Source organism: Miniopterus schreibersii, assembly GCF_964146895.1.
Source record: "Miniopterus schreibersii genome assembly, chromosome: X".
NCBI lineage: Eukaryota > Metazoa > Chordata > Mammalia > Chiroptera > Miniopteridae > Miniopterus > Miniopterus schreibersii.
Window position 1 is genome coordinate 65,220,499 of NC_138104.1, and position 14,725 is coordinate 65,235,223.

Here is a 14,725-nt window from a genome sequence, read left to right on the forward strand (position 1 = left end):
GTAGTAGGGGGTCCAACTTCATTCTTTTGCTTCTGAGTATACATTTGTCCCATCACTATTTGTTAAAGAAATTATTCTTTCATTCACTGAATAGTCTTGACACTCTTTTTGAATATCAGTTGACTATAAACTTATGGGTTTACTTCTGGATTCTCAACTCTATTTCATTAGCTTATATGTCTGCCCTTATGCCAGTACCATATTGTTTTGATTACTGTAGCTTTATACTAAGTTTTTAAATTGGAAAGTATGAATCTTCTAATTTGTTCTTCCTTTTCAATATTGTCTTAAGGTAATCACATGATTGTCATTCTTTTGCCTGTTAGTATGGTGGATAATGTGGGGTGGCTTTCAAATACTGAATCAGCCTTGCATCCCTAGAATAAACCCAACTTGATCTTAGTGCATAATTTTTCTCATAAATTGCTAAAACTTTGTTAAGAATTTTTGTGTCTATGTGCATGAGAAATATTAGGCTGTTGTTTTGTACAGTCTTTGTCTTTGGTGTCAGTAACACAGTGAGTTGGGAAGTGTTCCTTCTTCTATTTTCTAAAAAGATTATGTAGGATTGGTGCTAATTCTTTTTTAAACAACTGGTATAATTCTCTAATAAAACCATCATTCCTTGGGGTTTTCATTTTCTGGAGATTTTTTTAAAGTTATGAATTTAATTACTTTAGTAATTATAAGTAAGGCTGGTAAGGTTATTTCATATTGGGTCAATTTTGGTAGTTTGAGCTTTTAGAATAATTGGTTTGTTTCATCTAATTTCATCTAATTTCATCTAAATGTATGTGTGTAGAGTTGTTTGTAGTATTCCTTTATTATATTTTACATGTCTACAGAGTCAGTAGTAATATCCCCCTTTTCATTCCAATATTGGTAATTTGTATTTTCCCTTTCTTCCCTTTGTCAGTCTTGCTAGAGGCTTTTAAATTATTATTATTATTTATTTATTTATTATTATTATTTTAATCCTCACCCGAGGATACTTTTTCCATTGCTTTTAAGAGAGAGTGGAAGGGAGAGAGAGAGAAACAGCGATGTGAGACACACTGATTGGTTGCCTTCCTCATGTGCCCCAACCAGGGCCTGGGATTGAGCCTGCAACCAAGGTACATGCCCTTGGCCATAATGATCAAACCTGGGACCCTTCAGTCCATGGGCCAATGCTCTAACCACTGAGCAAAATCTGCTAGGGTTAAATTTTTATTATTTTTTTCAGAGAATTACCTTTTTCCAATTGGGTTTCATTATTTTTTTTCTGTTTACAGTATTTCAATAATAATATCTGGGTTTTTAAAAAATATTCCCTTCGTTGTGTTTGCTTTGGGTTAATTTAGCTGTTCTTTTTTCCCCTTTGGATTGTTAGGTGGAAACTTCTATGATTGATTTTAGACTTTTTCTCATTTCTACTGTATTTAGTGCTATAAATTTCCTTCTCAGCATAGCTTTACATGTATCCCACAAGTTTTGATATATTGTATTTTTATTCAGTTCAATATATTTTTGTTTTTGTTTTTAACTTATTTTCTAACTATAGCTGACATACAATTTGGGGGGGGAGGGGATTATACCTTTATATTTTCCAATCTCTAATTAAAATTACCATTTCCTTTTATTATAAATGTAGGTAACAAACCACAGTAGTTTTACCAGTATGTGACTTTGCCACCAAAAGAAATTACAGATTTTTTTTCACATCACATTACAGATACCTTAAAATATCATTTATTTGAGATGATATATTTGATTTCATACAATCATTATTAGATCTAGAGGGAGATATAAACTAGTGGAGGCATATACCATGCTCATGGATTGGAAGAATTAACATCATTAATTCTTATTAAAATACCAATGGCATATTTCACAGATCTAGAACAAATATTCCAAAAACTTATATGGAACCAAAAAAGACCCCAAATAGAGTCAATAATCTTGAGAAAGAAGAACAAACTTGGTGGGATCACAATACCAGATATCAAGCTATACTACAAAGCCACTGTAATCAAAACAGCCTGGTACTGGCACAAAAACAGGCAATTAGATCAATGGAACACAGAAAACCCAGAAATTAACCCATGCCTTTATGGTCAATTAATATTTGACAAAGGAGGCAACAGCATTCAATGGAGTAAAGACAGTCTCTTTAATAAATGGTGCTGGGAAAATTGGACAGGTACATGCAAAAAAAAAGAAACTAGACCACCAACTTATACCATACACAAGAATAAACTCAAAATGGATAAAAGGCTTAAATAAAGTCATGAAACCATAAAAATCCTAGAAGAAAACATACAGTAAAATTTCAGACATCTCACAAAGCGATATTTTTGCTGATACATCTCCTTTGGCAAGGGAAACAAAGAAAAAATAAGCAAATGGGACTACATCAAATTAAAAAGCTTTTGCACAGCAAAAGAAACCATCAACAAAATGAAAATAGAACCTACTGTATAAGGGAACATATTGGCCAATGATACATCTGATAAGGGATTAATATCCAAAATATATAAAGAACTTATACAACTCCACACCAGGGAGACAAACAGTCTAACTAAAAAATAAGCAAAGGACCATACAGAGAGACATATGAAAGGGCAATAGACATATGAAAAAATGCTCCATGTCACTAATAATCAGACATACAAATTAAAACCACCTGCCTGAGTGGCTACCATCAATAAATCAACAAACAAAAAAGTGCTGAGGTGAGCATCTTGCAGACAGTATATAGTTGGGTCATCTCTTATTATCCACTCTTCCAGTCTGTGTGTTTTAATTGGTGTAGTTAGATAATTTTAACTTAATGATGTTAGTGCTAAATTCTGCCAATTTATTTTTATTTTCTGTTTATTCTGGGTTTTTTTTCTCTATTTTCTTTTTCCTGACTCCCCATGGGTTACATGAACATTTTTTAGAATTGCATTTGATGATTCATGTATCGTGTTTTTGCATGTATTTTTTTGTATACCATTTTTAGTGGCTGCTCTAGATATTACATCATTTATACATAACTTATGACAATCTACATGTGTTAACATGTTACCGGTTCCAGTGAAGTATAGAAATCTTTCTTATCTTTCTACCTCTTTACCCTCCCCTGTTCATAATGTAACTGTGTTACTTCCCCACTTCCACATACTTTTAGAACCACAACATGCAATGTTACGATTGGTACTTCAAGCATCAAAGATGATTTAGAAAACTTGAGAGGAGAAGAAAAGTCTGTTATAATTACTCATATCTTTTCATTTTTCCATTGTTCTTTTCTCCTTTGTGATGTCCAAAAATCTTTCTTTTATCACTTCCTTTTTGTTTAGAGAACTTCCTTTAGCCGTTCTCTTAGGAGAGGTCTGTTGTTAAAAAAAATCCTCATTTTTCTTCACCTGGTAATGTCTTGATTTCCCTTCCATACTTGAAGCCTATTTTCATTGGGTATAAGATTCTGGGTTGACAGTTCTGTTACATCAGCATTTATTTATATCTGTTTTAGCTAACTTCCTCTGACAATGCTCCAGCAGGAAAGGGAGGCACCATCTCATTTCTGCCATGTAGGTATAGAAATCCAGGTTTCCCACTTGGCCTTCATTGACACTAGGTAGGTTTGGGCTCCTCATTACTGCTGAGCAGTGGTGATAGTTCCAGCTCCCCACTAAGCTTCCACTGATGCCACCATGGCTGGGATGGGTCGGACAGCCTCATTACTGTTCCCCATGTGATTTCCACTGACATTGGTGAGGATGAGATGTGGACTCATTACCTTACTCTCTGTTAGGCTTACTCTGATACCAGCTTAGCAGGGACAGGGAGAGATAAATCATTACTGCCAGGTGGGGGTGGAGTCGAGTCCCCTCCTTGGCTTTTGCTGATGGAACCGGGGGGTGGAGAACCACACTTTTTTTCCTGTGGTGTTTAGCTAAATCAGAACAGTTCTTATATAAAAGTTCTCTGTCTTGGCAGGCTGCTCCCTTCCTGGTACTTTATCTAAAGAGAGCAGGATTTTTCTGGGGACTTTTTGTTTGTGCCCATTGGCATTTTGGGTTGTGGTCTTCTCCAGGTCCACATCTGGTATTTTTGAAGCAAAAAGAAAACCCAGGGAACTCACCACCATGTCGTTCCTCAGGTCCCAAGTTCCTATCTAGTCTACCTTTATATCTCCACCTTCCAGTGTCTTCTTAAGTTTGTTTTATATATAATGTCTAGAGGTTTTATTTGTACTCAGTGTGAAGATGGGAAAAGTACTTCTCCATTTTTCCAGTCAGAAGTCTGGACATTGAAATTTTAGAGCCTGATTCTATAATGCCAAGGAGATTTATGGGAAGAAGTGTTACCCTCATATATGAATGCCTCAGCAGGGCTCTTATTTCATGTCTACATCATGAAAAACAAATGAAACAAAACGAAATGTAAAAAAACAGCTTTACCTGAATTTGTACATGTCTTCTCATCTCTCGTGGAGGGTATACATTGGGGTAGCCAGTATCACAGCCTGCTCAGTTAATTTTTTGTAAACCAGTGCACTGGGATTTCATGAGCCCCTTCCAACATGCATTGCTTCTTTCCACTGACTGTCAGGTTATGAACTGTTAGCTCACTTAGCTGGGTGTTAACAAGGGCAGGAGTGGGAGCTGCTCTTTCTATGGGCCATATGGCTTGCTCCAGTAGAGCCGAAGGGGCCAGCCATAAACCATCACCTGATCTAACCAACAAGGTTTTCATATAAGAAAGCTATGTCAACAACAGAAGAGCTATTCCATAGACCTTACTGCATACCACGCAAAACCAAAGCCCTACCTAGGACCCACATCCCCTGCCATTAATCTCAGTGTTATTTTAGTTACACCTGGCTGCTCCTCCACCCATCCCTCAGCAATCCAGTGAACTTGGCTCTGCCTTATGGCCATCCCAACCAACTGTCTCACAGAAGTGCCCCTCGTCTTGGGGGAGGGGGGCTCAATGAGATTGGTGGAATGGGGAGAGAGACAGGAAAAAGAATGTGGCTGACTCCACCCAAACCTGTCCCTCAGAGTGAAAGACTGTGATTCATGGGGTCATTCGTCTCTGCTTATCTGAAAGACAGTGTATTTTTTGTCTCCCTAAGCCCTGTGTCTAGGTCATTTGGGAAAACACCTTGGAGAGTCAAGAATAAAATTGCAGATCAAACAATGGATGACTGGAAGACTCGGCTTGTAATCAAGAACATACTTCCCCATATCGCCATGGTGGGAAATCGTCAGGAGCCCAGAAAGTTCCAGGAATCGGTCAGACAATGGGCTATTTGGGGGAGGGGGGTGTTGAATGCTTCTAATCTTAAACTTGAATGTAAGATACATTATAGTAATTCTGTGTGAAAATTGAAGGCAGGAAACCAAACTAAAATATAATGAACTGGAATCTGACATAGAAGAGATCTAGGAGATGAGGTGACCCTGCCCCTTGTGAGTTTCTGGAAGATCAGGACATACAGTCCAAGACTCCACTGGATTCCCAGACCAGTGATCTCTGCACTGCACCCCTTGAAATGGAAAGAGAAGAAAAGTGAGAGGGAAGAAAGCTTACTTTTTTTCTTCATAAAAATCGGGAGTGTGGGAATGACAGGCACTAGATGTATTGCATTAGCTTCCTAATACCACTGAGAACAGGAAGGCAGTAAATAAGGTATTCAAACAGATTTTCGTTCAACTCTTTGGCCTTCATATCTTTTTAAAAACTAATTTGATAAATTTCTACTTTCCTTGCTTGGAATCCAGACATCATCCATGTGTTGGAAAATCAAGTTAAGGATTCCAGCAGTAGGTTTAGGATCCAGGATGACAGAAGGGGTCATGAAAGCCATTGGTTGGTTGAATTTGACAATAAAAGCCTGCAACATTGCTAAACTTCCAAGATTAGCTTGGTTAGTAGGAGCTGCAGCAAACACAATGGCTGTTATCTCGGTGTATTAGGTCTACAGACCTAATCTCTGAAATTAATAGAGCAGAGAGGAAATGGCTCTTATAGAACCATGGGTATGCTTCCTTCCTGTTCAGAGAACTAGGAGGTGAGAGTTCTGAGATAGTCATTTTGTATAACGAGAGGGCTGGCTTCTCCAATCCCAAGGACAATCCACTTTCAGTAAGGTGGCTTTCTATTTAGTCTAGGGTTCTCATGTGTGCACAGGGGTAGGATCAGATTGTTGAAGTTTTGCTTCTCTTTTTTTCTCATTGTCTTCCACCAACAAGGTATTGAAAATGTGGTATTGAGTATATAGACATTTACAAAACTGTTTACTGTAGTTCCAGCTGTCACAGAGATGGCAGTCAGAAGAGATGGCAAAGATGGAGCAATTAGTTGGCCAGTGGTCTGTCCTCCAAATTGCCAGCCCTTCTGACAGGCATCTTCTAGATGGCAATCTCTAACCTCCATCCCAATTACTGTTTTGTTTCTTGTTTCTCTTTTATAATCAACAACCTCTTGGTAATACACTCAGAGCTCATGATTAGTTTCAGCATGATTTTCAGTTTCTCCTTTGCATCACACTTCTTTTCATTTCTGGGAGGAAAAAGTGGGTGGGTTGTAGTTGCAAGGGTCCTCTTCCCCTTCTCTTCGGGACCCCACCAACACCCTTTAAAAAGCGAGACTAGTAAGTAACTGCTTTGGCTTTGATCAGTTTAGACCTCAATATCAGAAGAATTTTACTTAGATGGGTCCTTGAAGTGTACATCTGTGCTCTCATTCTGAAGAAGTTATCAGCTCATGCCATTTTCAGGTTTGGCTTTTCTTTGTAGATGGCCTTTAGAGCCCTTTGTAAACCTTTCCAAAAATTCACCTGTGTTGCTTTAGAGTCACAAGTTGGACTTGATCGAAATCAGCCTTTCTCCCTCCTCTGGTGGCATATCTTGTTCTCTGCCCTTGGCTCTGAGTGACCTGACTGTTTCTGATAGTCTAAGCTGTCCTACAAAACCCAGAGTTTGCCCCAGTTCAGGGAATCCAAAAATATGTCTCACACTACAAAAGAAACTTTTCTCAAATGAGTCCTCTTCACAGTAAAAAAAACACATTTGTCTTCTTGGAAGATGTGTATTGTCTCTGAAGGGGATGGAAGTGAAAGTGCCTATTCCCTTAGCCAGGTCTGAGAGGTATGCATGGAGCCTGACCAAGTCAGGCACTGCTGCTACCATCAGCTGGCAACCAGGGCAGCTCTTGGTTTGAGCACAGCTGAATGTCCGTGGCTTGTCAATCCCTACAACCTCAGGAAGACACCCAATGCTAACATGGAGCTTTGCTGCATACTCTGAGGATGTCAGCAGCCCAAGTGTTTGCTGAAGGAGGGACAGAAATGGACAAATTAAAAGCAGAATGGCCTGTAAATTCACCATGAAACTTGATGTCCAAACAAGTTATTTCAGGGCCCAGAATGTGAGCAGCAGCAGGAGGTCCCTTGCAGGAGCTGGGCTTGTACTTCCAGGGTGTGACCTGAGCTAGATCTCAACTGTTTCTGTTGCTTGCTCTCCCTCTGATGCTTCCTAACATCCAGGGGCAACACCTTGCACCCCAGATCCAGGGAACTGTGTACATGTGGAAGCACATTCCTTATACCACTCTCCTCCACCCTACTATCATCCTCAATATGAAAATCTGATTTAGACACTCAGCTTACCTGGTTCTCTTGTCCTTTCCCCAAAAACAAACTAACAACAACAACAACAAAACAGAACAGAACAACAACAAACCAATTTTCAAGTCAAGGTCTGTTAATAAAATTCTGTCAGTTCCAAAGGAGAGTTCATGTAAACAACCTTGGGATTTCCATGTGAATAATTGACAGCACCCTTGCAGGAAAACATCTACATGATGTGATGATTTTTTTTTGGCCTAAGACCAGGGCTCAGGACACCTGAGCTTCTGCCCCTAACTACCTATGGGGTTTTGCCCATCCTTTGTCCTCCTTGAGGTCAAGTGAACCAGGAATAAGAATAGCCACCTTTAATTAAGCATTGACTAGGTGGCAGTCACTTGCTAAGCATTGGGGAGGAGGGGGCATTACCTCCTGTAATCCTTAGAATAACCCTGAGATGAAAAGACTATCGCCAAGAAACTGAGGCTCAGAGAGATTAAGCAACTTGGCCAAAATCACTGAACATTTGGGCATCCACTCAAGGTTAATAAGGCATCCAATCTCTGTAGTTAGTATATGCAGTTTTAACAAGAGGCAGAAGGAGAATGTTTGATCCTTTTCTTTGAATTAAGTTCTCCATTCCTCCCCCAGATCAGTGGGTCGATTGAGTATTAGTGCGAGAATCTCTAAATTATTAGCACTTCAGATGGGAGTGCTCTGGGGCTTGCATGGAATTGGAACCCAGTGTACACATCACACATCATCTGTCTTAGTTGATACCTCACCACATGTTGCAAATATTTCCCAGGTCTGAGCAGCCACCTATTCTGTTCACAAGGCAGTGCCAGACAAAATGAGGTTGCTGAGGACATTAGACAGGCAGTTGGAGAAGGAAGGAGATACTGTTCATTGCTCATTTTTTGTGTCTTGTCATTTAATGACAATAAATGGCTCACTCTATAGGTTACAGTAAATTGGCATAGGGGGTATTCCTTCTGAACTTCCCAACCATTCTCCCTCTTTATGGATGAAGACATTAAGGTCTGAGAAATCGAATGACCAACAGAAAGATGCCTATCAAGAAAGTGGGGAGCTACATCAAGTGTCCCCATTTGAGTTTTCACCAGTGCATCCTGCTTTCCACCCACAGTATGACCAAAATCAACTTTCCATCCCTTCTTCTTCTTACCTCTAAGTGAAAGTGGAGCTGAAGAAGGAGGAGAGAGAAGGCCCAAGTGTAACCAGAAATGTGGAGAATTGGATGGATACAAAAATACTGGCCTCATTTTAACTGGCCATCTTCTTTACACTGATGACCTTAGAAATATCCAGGGGGAAGAGGTCTGTTCACCTCCTGCTGCAGTGTGTGATTGGGTTTAGAGTCTGTATCCAATATCCTTGGGGGCACATGTTTTTTGTTGTAAACAGAGAAAAGGAGTCAGTAAGGAGAACTTGAATCTGATTCCAGGGCTGTAAGCAGTGCTTTGTGAGACCTTCAGCAAGCCCCTTTCCTCTAGAAACCCCATTTCCGGGGTCCCTCCTATGGGCTAGATCTTGAACTACAGCAGTTCACAGTCAAGGAGCAAACGATTTCTAGGCTGCCTCCATTGGGAACAACTCTGTCCTGTTCTGTAGTTCTACTTGTCCTGCTCTGCAACCATGAGGAGAGGATGGTTGATGACTCTCATGTGAGCTACTTTGTACGAATTAGCTCATCTACTCCAGGGACATGGGGATTAATATTTCCACTTCACCAATGAGGAGACTGAGTTTCTGAGAAGATAGGGACTTTTCTAGTGTTACACAAGTCAGTGGGTGGGAAATTCAGACTACAAACACAGGTAATTGTACTACAAAGCTCTTCCCTCTCTGCTGCTTCCCATTCCCAGCTTAGGAGCTCAGATAGTTAGGCTTTCTGCTGTATGGAATGATGCTTGGGGGCAAAACAGAGTCTCAGAGTGTCTAGAGATTGTATTCCAGAGAAAGACAAGAAGCATCTTTACTTAATCATGGTAGCTCCTTGGAACCTTCTGGCCACCATCATCCACTACCCAGCCTGAGAGCAGCAAGCCAAGGGGATTAAACACCCCCACAGGGAGGTCAGGACAGCCAGCTGGGACCTGGGTTGAGTTGTCTAAACAGCCCTCTTGGAAGCCCAGAGAAGAAGTTCAGTGTTCCTTGCTCCACAGAGGCTGTGGGCATGTTGCAGATGTGGCCCCACTTCCAGGCATCAGGTGATCCAAGGACAGGTTATGGGGGAGGCAGTTGTTCCTGACACTGAGACCTTGCATGACTATCTGGGTTTCAGTCTCTGCACCAAGAAAATAGGGTTAATAATCTGGCCTCTGGCCATGTCAGGGTTTCTGGATGACAATGAACAAGATGTAGATATAAACGCTGTGTAAACCACACAGGGCATAACTTCTGTTAGCAATTTTTTTAATGATAAGAGATTGGCACTGGCTCAGAAGGGCAATGGGAAATGTTTGTCTTTGCTACTCAGGTGGAAACACACAGGACCCCTGAGGATTTCTCAGTCTCATCACAGCTCCACTGCACTGAGGAGAGCTGGATTTATGGTGTAGCTCTGAGCATTCTGGATCAAGGCTTGCAGTGCCTATGTGCCTTTCTATTTTGAGGCTCCTCCCCATGGAGCACGCAGCTGTTCACTCCCTTTGCTCCCTCCTCCTCCTCCTGCAGTAAGGGTCCTTTCCTGTTCCAGACACCCAACTAGGGAAGGCTACCTGTCAGAGGTCTTGCCTTCAGATAGATCTCTCATGCCAAGGCTGAGCGCTGTTCAGCTTGCACCACACCACTGGGCTCTGCATCTGGGTCCTACCTGAGTAGCCCAGTTCAGAAAACTGTTGATCAGAAAACCGCAGTCTATTTGAAGGAGGGATGCTGAGAGGGGCAGTTCTATTTGGCACCTGGCTTCTGCTGGCATCTGGGAGCTTGGCGTTGCCTATTTCTGGAATTCCAGAAGCCTATGCTGGCCTTGTCTGCATTTCTGCCTGGCTCTTGCCCCCAGCTTCCTTGACATTAAGCTTAAGGTGACAGGTGTCTGGAGCTTGAACTCCCAAGGGGAGGAGAGTAGTCACTGCTGTACCTTAGGTCAAGGCTCCAGAAGAGCCCAGCTGAGCTGAAGCTCAGACACCACCCTCCTCTAAGATGTGTGCAAACCAGGGGGTCATCCCAGAAGATGTGGGCCTGGGACTCTCCAAACTCTGGGCTGACCTGTGACAGCTGAGGCCTCTTGCTTTTCCTGAAAATTTCCAACTGGAGAGCTCAATGTAACTGACTCCTTGCAGGCAGATATTTGGGTCATAAGCTGCCCATGGAATGCCACGTTCCAGAACTCAGGGTGGGGGAAGCATGTGCTTCTACGGTCTGGGCTACAGATTTTGATTTCTATAGTCAACATTGAATAATTTTTCCAAGGTCTTCCTTTTTCCCTCTTGCCTCCTTTCCTTCTCCTCCCCTTCCATCCTGCATTTCCCTTCTCCTTCTCATTTCCTGCCTCACCAGATCTCCAATCCCCAAAGTACCTAAGTTAGAAAGGCAGGCAGGAGCCACAGGTTGCTGGACTTGACCACTGGGGGCCCAGACCCAAGGACCAGGTATAGCTGCCACTGCCACTACCTTCCACCCCCAAAACCTCTCTACAAAAACTTAACTTTGTCTGCCTCCCTCCAGTGCTGTGGGGTTCGGTCACTCTCCTGACTCCCCATTTAGAGGTGCTTCTCCATTCAGTTGCTTCCCCAGGCTGCCAGGTCACATAGCTACTCCTGTGACCCTGAGATCTGCTCTTACACCCTTCTTTCCATGGCTTGGTACCTGATACATAATAAATCCTCATTAAGCAGTGTCTGCTGTTTCTCTTGGCCAGAAATTATCCCAGCTACCCCTTTTGTTGAGCCCAAGAGGCCAAGAACACACAAAGGAGAAAGGGCATGTCCAGGGTCATTGGGCCTGTTAGTAAATTCATTACAGTTTCTGAAAAGTGGTTGTCTCTTCGTCTTGTGCTGGAAATGGGAAGAGAACAAGATAATTTGCAGGAAACCTTTTGCTCCAATGGTTAATTCAAATCTGTAGATGCCAGATGAGCCCTGTCATGAGTCTAAGTGCTCTGAGGGAAAGAGATGAGGAAGAAACAGTCGTTGCCTTCAGAGAACTGTGTTGTGCAGACAGGAAATGCAGAAGCCTAACATGGCAACCTTGAGGTTGGCCAAAGCACCAGGCTGAGAATAGAAAGGGCAGAAGGTGAGGCCATGAAGGCCTGTGGGAGGTGCGCATACTTTAATTTGCTAAACAACATGAGCATTGCTCAAGAGTATAGAAAGTCTGGACGAGCAAGGCAGATGGGCATTCTGGAGAAGGAGGCACTCTGCTTTCACTGGAACCTGTGTAGTACCTACCACCAAATGCTCAATAATAACAGCTGTCACTAGTGAAGCCGAAACGTGGCACTCGGGAGTACTTAATGCCTTATCCATCTCAGGATTGGTCAACTAACTTGTATAATGGTCTAAATCTTGAGGCTTTTCAGCTCCAAAAATGTTGCCTACCACTCTTGTGAACGGTAGGCCTATGTGGCCCCCTGAAGTGTGAGTAGGGCAATTTGGAAATAACAATTTCCCTGGGGAAAGATGCTCATCTTGTGCTCTAGGGTGGGGGTTGGCAAACTCTGCCCCATAGCTAAATCTGGCCCACAGCCTGTTTTTATAAATAAAGTTTTATTAGCACACGGCCACACTGAGTTGTTAACATATTGTGTACTACAGAGTTGCAACAAAGGCCACAAGGCCTGAAAAGCCTAAGATATTTACTGTTTGAGCCTTTATAGAAAAATTTTGCCCTCCCCTGATCTAAGTCACTTGGCTTTGGTTCATTTTTTCCAAGGCCATAGTTTTCCCTAATAAATAGGTACTTTCCTCTGTGTTGCTTAAAGGAAAATCACAGATGTTCACACCTCCCCAAGTGTTCTGTTTCCTCTCCTCTGTCAAAGCTGGCCCAACCTCTGCTCTGGATCTTGTCCCTTCTCCATAGTCCTTGCCTCTGTAACTGGTCTTTATTCTTTTTGCAACATCCATTTCTCCCTCTCCCATCTGCATCCAGAGAGACCTTTTACAAACAGATCAGGCCAAACATTCCTCTGTTTAACCCACCAACCAATGGCTTCCCGCTGCCAACAACTTACAATCCACCCCCTTCCCTATGGCCAGCAAAGCCATCTGCAAGCTCACAGATGCTTGCTGGGCTTACTGTGCACCAAGCCCACTGGCCATCTGCCTGCCCTTCCCTGGAACATGCCAAGAGCTCTCCTTAAGGCCTCCTTGCTTATGCCCTCTTGCCTGGAACATTCTGCTCCCAGCCTGTGTTCTGGACTGCATTTAGATGTCTGCTTAAATGTGTCCCTTTCAGAACAGCCTGCTGACCACTCTGTCACATCACTGTTTCTTCATTCCTCTGAAGAATACTGCTCACACTCTGTTCTTATTCTTGTTGTTCACTTACTTTTTGTCCCACTAGAGTTCCAGCTCCTTCATAGTCTGGTTCACCACTTGTTTTCCTAGTTTGTGCTCATTATGGGGGGATTTCTATTCTGAGCCTCCTAGAAAGTCCTGCTTCATATAATTAGAAGTTTTCATCTCTGTAGTAAACAGAAACCCAGTGCAACTCTCTCCACATGTCTCTATTTCTAGAATAAGGTTCAGGCACTGAAGTTGTCTAATGTTAGGCCTGTGCTTGTGGGACACTGTCAGAAAATCTGAACACTTTCTTTCCTCTTTTTCAAGTCAAGCCTTTGGAGTTTAGAACAATGAACTTGGCCAATATAAAATACCTCCAGGAAACCAGTCCCCAAACACCAACACCCAACTCTGCTCTCTGACTATATGACTTCAAAAAGCTAAGTGTACAGTAGCTAACTGCTGCCCATCTTTTTTTTTTTTTTTTGTAGCCACATGACAGCTAAGGAACTTAGAAATGCTCTGCCCTTTCCTGTAGTTAAATCTGACATAAAATTACTTTATTGGTAGCATTTTAACAAATAAAAATCTCCCATGTTTTCACCAGTAATTCAGCTTTAATTTTCCAGGTGAGGAAAAGATAATTATGATTGACTGTAAGGAGACAGTTTTGAGGTTTCTGTAAATAACACATTCAAAGTGAGTCTTCTTCCTCAGCCCCAGTCACTAGAGCTTTTTACAGAAGTATAGAAAGAAACACATATCCTGTTGAAACAGCCCTTGATCATCAGCTCCTCCTCCACTACCACCACAATCATCACCACCTTTACCACTACTACCAACATCACCACCACCACCATCAGACCTCCACCTTTACCATCACCATCACTGCCACCACCACCAACCACTACCATCACCACTACTACCACCATCACCACCACAATCATCGTTATCACCACCACCAGCGCTACTACCACCATCACCACCTCCACCACCACCATCATAATTATCACCATCACCACCACTACTACCACCATCACTAACTTCAAAACCACCATCACTGCCACCATTTTCACCACTGACACCACCACCACCACCTCTATGACCATCACCTCCACCATCACCACTACCACCACTATCACCTCTACCCTCACCACTTCTTCTACCTCTACCAGCTCCACCACCCCTCCACTTCCACCACCACTTCATCAACATCATCACCACTTCCTTCACATCTACCATCTCCACCAATGCCACCTTTATCTCTATGACTTCTTCCATCACCACCACCATCACCTGCCTCTGTCACTACCATACCTACCCCACCTCCATTACCACCACCATCACCACTACCTCCATCATCACTACCAACATTACCATCACCACCACCTCTACCACCACCATCATTACTATCACCATCATCTATACTAGCACCATCAGACCACTACCACCAACCACCATCAACATGCACACACACGCACACGCACACGCACACACACACAAAAGCACAGAAGCAGGGGATATTTTTCAGGTATGAGTCATTCCATGTTGCAGTCACAAAAAGAAACAAATATTTTTAGATTGTCATTATTTTCAATATGCAACCTACTCCTGCTGCTATGTGCTTTGGGGATGTGGAACATCAGCACGTTTG

General features: G+C 42.4%; 1 protein-coding gene across 3 annotated transcripts in view; it reads left to right on the top strand.

Moving 5' to 3' along the window:
* MAMLD1 (mastermind like domain containing 1) overlaps positions 1-14,725 on the top strand; it is a 145,136-nt gene that overhangs the window by 71,416 nt on the left and 58,995 nt on the right. For all 3 annotated transcript variants that reach the window (XM_081126116.1, XM_081126114.1, XM_081126115.1), the window contains exon 2: positions 5,108-5,267. In XM_081126116.1, the coding sequence (XP_080982242.1) occupies positions 5,172-5,267 (96 nt within the window). In that variant the 5' untranslated portion in view covers positions 5,108-5,171. The remainder of the gene's footprint in view (positions 1-5,107; positions 5,268-14,725) is intronic.